The sequence below is a fragment of the Oncorhynchus kisutch genome, linkage group LG1 (genome assembly GCF_002021735.2).
Source record: "Oncorhynchus kisutch isolate 150728-3 linkage group LG1, Okis_V2, whole genome shotgun sequence".
Taxonomy (NCBI): Eukaryota; Metazoa; Chordata; class Actinopteri; order Salmoniformes; family Salmonidae; genus Oncorhynchus; species Oncorhynchus kisutch.
Window position 1 is genome coordinate 11,856,194 of NC_034174.2, and position 6,317 is coordinate 11,862,510.

At 39.7% G+C, this 6,317-nt stretch overlaps 1 protein-coding gene across 1 annotated transcript; it reads right to left on the reverse strand.

Moving 5' to 3' along the window:
• Positions 1–1,357: 1,357 nt before the first annotated feature.
• On the reverse strand, positions 1,358–5,885 carry LOC109866488 (zinc finger protein 583-like). Its single transcript, XM_020455217.2, has 2 exons — positions 5,601–5,885; positions 1,358–5,352 (listed from the first exon to the last, which is right to left on the reverse strand). Exons 1-2 carry the CDS (start codon positions 5,776–5,778, stop codon positions 4,403–4,405), a joined length of 1,128 nt encoding a protein of 375 aa, XP_020310806.2. The 5' UTR covers positions 5,779–5,885; the 3' UTR covers positions 1,358–4,402.
• Between the last annotated feature and the right edge of the window lie 432 nt (positions 5,886–6,317).

Here is a 6,317-nt window from a genome sequence, read left to right on the forward strand (position 1 = left end):
TTATGTTTTGGATCATTGTCTTGTTGGAAGACAAATCTCCGTCCCAGTCTCAGTTCTTTTGCAGACTCCATCAGGTTTTCTTCCAGAATGGTCCTGCATTTGGCTCCATCCATCTTCCCATCAATTTGAACCATCTTCCCTGTCCCTGCTGAAGAAAAGCAGGCCCAAACCATGATGCTGCCACCACCATGTTTGACAGTGGGGATGGTGTATTCAGGGTGATGAGCTGTGTTGCTTTTACGCCAAACATAACGTTTTGCATTGTTGCCAAAAAGTTCAATTTTGGTTTCATCCGACCAGAGCATCTTCTTCCACATGTTTGGTGTGTCTCCCAGGTGGCTTGTGGCAAACTTTAAACAACACTTTTTATGGATATCTTTAAGAAATGGCTTTCTTCTTGCCACTCTTCCATAAAGGCCAGATTTGTGCAATATACGACTGATTGTTGTCCTATGGACAGAGTCTCCCACCTCAGCTGTAGATCTCTGCAGTTCATCCAGAGTGATCATGGGCCTCTTGGCTGCATCTCTGATCAGTCTTCTCCTTGTATGAGCTGAAAGTTTAGAGGGACGGCCAGGTCTTGGTAGATTTGCAGTGGTCTGATACTCCTTCCGTTTCAATATTATCGCTTGCACAGTGCTCCTTGGGATGTTTAAAGCTTGGGAAATATTTTTGTATCCAAATCCGGCTTTAAACTTCTTCACAACAGTATCTCGGACCTGCCTGGTGTGTTCCTTGTTCTTCATGATGCTCTCTGCGCTTTTAATGGACCTCTGAGACTATCACAGTGCAGGTGCATTTATACGGAGACTTGATTACACACAGGTGGATTGTATTTATCATCATTAGTCATTTAGGTCAACATTGGATCATTCAGAGATCCTCACTGAACTTCTGGAGAGAGTTTGCTGCACTGAAAGTAAAGGGGCTGAATAATTTTGCACGCCCAATTTTTCAGTTTTTGTTTTGTTAAAAAAGTTTGAAATATCCAATAAATGTCGTTCCACTTCATGATTGTGTCCCACTTGTTGTTGATTCTTCACAAAAAAATACAGTTTTATATCTTTATGTTTGAAGCCTGAAATGTGGCAAAAGGTCGCAAATACTTTCGCAAGGCACTGTAAGTTTGGGTTACTATACAGATCTAAGAATTGTTTTACTGTATCGATTAGAAAGCCTTTAGTAGCCCAACGTCTGCTTCCTATCCTAAACTATGATGACGTCATCTATCAAAACACAAAACAAAACCTTACTTTGCCAATTAGATGTAATTCATAACCATCTTTGCAGATGAATTCTTGGATGCTGTTATAAGACACGGTATGAATCACTAAATGGGCAGAAGACAACTGCATTGGCACCAATTTATTTTGAAATGAATCAACTTACATTTCCCAGTATTTATTAAGGAACACCACACTTTATAAGACTCACATTACTTCTTTCGAACAAGAGCAGAAATTAAAAATTCCAAGGGAACATCATGAGGGTTGAAGTCTCAACTTCAAGGCCCAACTGACGGCATCACACAGTGAATTTAAGAAAGCCATTTCTCAAATGTTAAGAACAAACTGTTTGTGTTTTTAACTAATAGAAACATCAAAAGATATTTATAAATATGGCTACCAGCTCTCACAGTCTCACATCAGAATTAATGTTCATCCATGTTTCTCAATCGTCAAAATTTCTAAGTTGTTCCCAATGTCACATTTCAAAGTGTTTAATATTAAGTTAAGTTCATTCTTAAGGTTAGGCATTAACGCCGAATGGTTAAGGTTTGGGATAGGCTTAAAACAGAAATATCAAAAACAACTTTCTATTGCTGGATTTGAACTAGCAACCTTTCGAATCAGAGGCAGATGCTTACCAAAACCGTACCAAATCCGAAACCTACTTGAAGGTAACAGCGCTCACTGTTGCCCCTAGTGGCCGGATTCCACATAATCTCCCGACATGCTCAGATGTGGATAGATGTCAGATACTGACTGGCCTGGCTACATATGTATTTATATATGTATTATATATGTATTATAAGTAATTAGATTCATTAGATGTATTAGTAGTTTTTATTGGTAGTTTTTATTGTACAACTAGTTGTACAAAACCTTTTTATGCAGTTAATGTACGTTTTTATTATTATTATAATTATTGAATTATTAGATAGTAGTTGCCTTGTTATTATCGTTACTATGTATTGTCTGTTTAGTATTTTTCATTTGGACTTGAAAATAAGAAATAATTCAAGTGTACCATCTAGTGTTCAAACATAGTATTACAACAACATTGGTGAGGACAGGTTGTCTAACAGACCCACTGATCACTCTAGCTTGTTGACCTGATGTGACCACTTGTTTTATTCAGTAACAGACATTCAGAAATAAACATTCCAACACATACTTAATCAATATGACAGAGTTAGTTGATTTGCAGGGAGACCAAACAGCTCCAACTGGAATCATCAAGAGGACATCAAAGGGGATGGCACCAAAATGAACATTATATTTCTCTCAAACATAGTTAGTGTCACCTAACACATAGCATGTTATTTATCAGCTCACTTAAATCAATTCAAATCAATGCAGATATACAGTGCCTCAGTAATGGGTGCGAAACGCATCACACATTCTAGAACAATCTAGTCTTACAATTAAAGTACCTTCGGAATGTGTTCACAAACCCTTTACTTCTTACACATGTTGTTGTGTTACAGCCTGAATTTAAAATGGATTCCATTGAGATTGTATCACTGAACTACACACAATACCCCATAATGTCAAAGTGGAATTTTGCTTGTGTCATTTTTTTTTTATTAGTAAAAAGTTAGATGCTGAAATGTTTTGAGTTTATGGCAAGCCTAAAAAGGTTCAGGAGTAAAAATGTGCTTAACAAATCGCATAATAAGTTGCATGGACTCATTCCGTGTTCAATAATAGCTGTTATCATGATTTTGGAATGACTACCCTGTCTCTGTACCCCACAGATACAATTCTCTGTAAAGTCCCTCAATCGAATAGTGAATTTCAAGGACAAAGGGAGGTTTTTCAATGCCTCACAAAGAAGGTCACCGATTGGTAGATGGGTAAAAAATAAAAAAGCAGACATTGAATATCCCTTTGAACATAGCAAAGTTATTAATTACACTTTGGATGGTGTATCAATACATCCAGTCATTACAAAGATACAGGTGTCCTTCCTAACTCAGTTGCCGGAGAGGAAGGAAACTGCTCAGAGATTTCACCATGAAGCCAATGGTGACTTTGAAACAGTTAGTTTAATGGCTGTAATAGGAGAAAACAGAGGATGGATCAACAAGTAACTCCATAATACTAACCTAAATGACAGAATGAAAAGAAGGAAACCTGTACAGAATAAAAATATTCCTGTTTGCAACAAGGCACTTAAGTAATACTGCAAAACATTTGGCAAAGAAATTAACTTTTTGTCCTGAAAACAAAGCATTATGTTTGGGGTAAATCCAACATAACACATCGCGGAGTACCACGCTTCATATTTTCTGGCTGCATCATGTTATGGGTATGCTTGTCATCAGCAAAGGACATTTTGGGGATAAAAAGAAACAGAAAACAGCTATAAGCACAGGCCAAATCCTTTTCAACAGACACTGGGAGACAAATTCACCTTTCAGCAGGACAATAACCTATAACACAAGGCCAGATCTACACTGGAGTTGCTTACAAATACCAAATTCAATATTCCTGAGTGGCCTAGGTACAGTTCTGACTTGAACCGGCTTGAAAATCTATGGCAAGACTTGGAAATGGCTGTGATAAACAATCAATTTGACAGAGCTTGAGTAATTTTTTTAAATGATAAAATGGACAAATACTGTACAATCCAGGTGTGGAAACTGAGAGATTTAGCCAGAAAAACTCACAGCTGTAATCACCACCAAAGGTGCTTCTGTAAAGTATTGGCTCAGGGGTGTGAACACTTGTGTAAAAGAGATATTTCTGTATTTAATTTTCAAAAATAGATTTTCACTTTGTCATTATGGGGTATTGTGTGTACATGGGTGTGTATTGTATTGTGTGTACATGGTTGTGTATTGTATTGTGTGTACATGGGTGAGATTATTATTCTTTTTTAAATCCATTTTGAATTCAGGCTGTAACAACAAAATGTGGAATTAGTTATGGGGTGTGAACACTTTGAGGCACTGTTACTGTAGAATTAGTAGCACTGAAAATAAGAAATCTATTTCTTTCTTTCTCTTCCCAAATGCTGGGCACTTTGAGAACAGAAGGCTCTGTCTATCTAGCCTCGTAATTACCAGACTGATTCTGTGGTAGCGAACCATTCATGAAAGCTTGTGAGATCAGGCGGCTTCCGAGGTTACTGTTTATCCACTCATGGGCTCTTTCCACTCCAAGTTATTATTATTCTACCTCTCTTGGATGTGAGTTCTGAGGTGTCTCTTGATCTGGCTGGACTGACTGAATCCTTTCCCACAGACAGGACAGGAGTAGGGTTTCTCCCCTGTGTGTACTCTCAGGTGGGCCTTCAGGTGGGCTGACTGGTTGAAGCGTTTACCACAAACGTAGCAGCGGTAAGGTCTCTCTCCTGTGTGAATCCGTTGGTGTTCCCTAAACTTCCCTGAGTAGCTGAAGCTCTTGCCACACACACCACAGTGAAAGGGCTTTTCCTTAGTGTGAGAACGCTGGTGGACCTTGAGGTAACTGGTAGAGGTGAATGACTTCCAACAGACTGTGCACATGATTTGCCTGTGACTAGTGTCACCACTGTGTGGTGCTGTGTGGGATGGCATGTGTGCCTCCAGTTGGGATAGCTCACAGAACACGGCTCCACACTGAGTACATGAGTGTGTGTCTGTATCCTCCTCTGGTCTCCTTTCTAGATCTCTCAGAACAATAGGAACACTTTCTGTGTTCTCAGTGTTCTCAGTGTTCTGACTTTGTGTTCTAGAAGAGTCTGGACTTACTTCAGAGACGGGCTGAGACTGAGGGGAGTCACTGGTTGGTTCTGATACTCCATAGCCATCAGGTTCTGTTTTGATCTGTCCAGTTGTGTTGGTCAGTAGAGACTCCCTCACTCTGTTCTCCACAGTTTTGGTTCTGGAAAGATGTGAAGGCTGAGGTCGGTCCTCATCATTTTTCACACAGGGAAGAGTAGATATGGAGTCTTCTTTGGTATCAGACTCCGGTACTTGAAGCTGCTCTTCCTCCTGACTGGTCCCGAGTTCACCCTGTTCCTCTTTAATCTGTGTGGTCTCAAGGTCCTCCTGGCCAAGACTGAGCCTCCACTCCTGCTCACAGTGCTGTTGTTCAGGGGGAGTTCGCGGCTCTGAGACCCAAGAGAGAATGGGCTGAGGGGCTGGGGGAAAGAAGACAAGTCAAAATTGAGATCAATGAAAGTAATGACAGTTGTTGACTCTTGATTGACAAGACCACCACTGCGTTAGCTAAGTGTAGTTTGTTCTGGGAATGGCATAGGCAGCTATGTGTCTATCTCTGCCCTACAGAGTCAAATTCTGTAGAATACAATGTAACACGTTTCTAACTATGTAGATAACTCGTGCATATGAGAAGAAAGTACAGTCGTTTAGCTAGCTTGCTACATACCCGGCGGTAGGACAGGTGTGATCAAGTGTCGTTTAAGGTATTGGTTCTCTCGCTTTGTCCGGGATATTTCTTCCTGGTACTCGGAGATCGTGTCTGCGACAACTCTTAGTATTTCCTCAGCAGCTTGCATGAGACGCTCAGTCAAATACACATTCAGATATTGTAATTTAGTCATCATTGGACGATTTAAACTGGCAAAAGATCTTCCCAAAATCCACGTAGAATTTGTTGTCAAACATGAACGCTGTACTGCACGGAAGTGACGTCAGCGCGCTAGGCACATGTGCGCGGGTTCACCATAGAAATGTCCTGAACATAGAATGGATCTTTAATCGATATCGATTTCTAGATCTTCAAACAAACGAAAAATATTTTATGCAGCACACTACATCACCTTAATTTGCAATGCCATTGATATACAATAATGTAATATTAGTCTTATATATGCCGGTACATTATACAGCAGATAATAAATCAAACAGCTACTGTAAATCAAGGCATCCATTTTTATTTTATACCAGAAGTCAAGTCTTTGTACAGTATAACATCCACATAAGTGTTAGGGTGAGAAAGAAGAAGTTGTATTTATTTTGTATTATATGTGCACTTTAGTGGACAGTACGACCAGGGAGGACATATTGATTTGGAGGCCCAGGCAGAGGCCAGTCTACAGACATTTGGATCATCTACATTTTAAAAAGTCTATTAAATCCATGT

What these genes read in the sequence shown, in the direction of transcription:
- LOC109866488 (XM_020455217.2), bottom strand. Translation starts at nt 5,778, where the DNA reads ATGATGACTAAATTACAATATCTGAATGTGTATTTGACTGAGCGTCTC. An exon ending in CACACCTGTCCTACCGCCGG is followed by an intron (nt 5,353 to 5,600) that starts GTATGTAGCAAG and finishes TCTTTCCCCCAG; the next exon opens with CCCCTCAGCCCATTCTCTCT.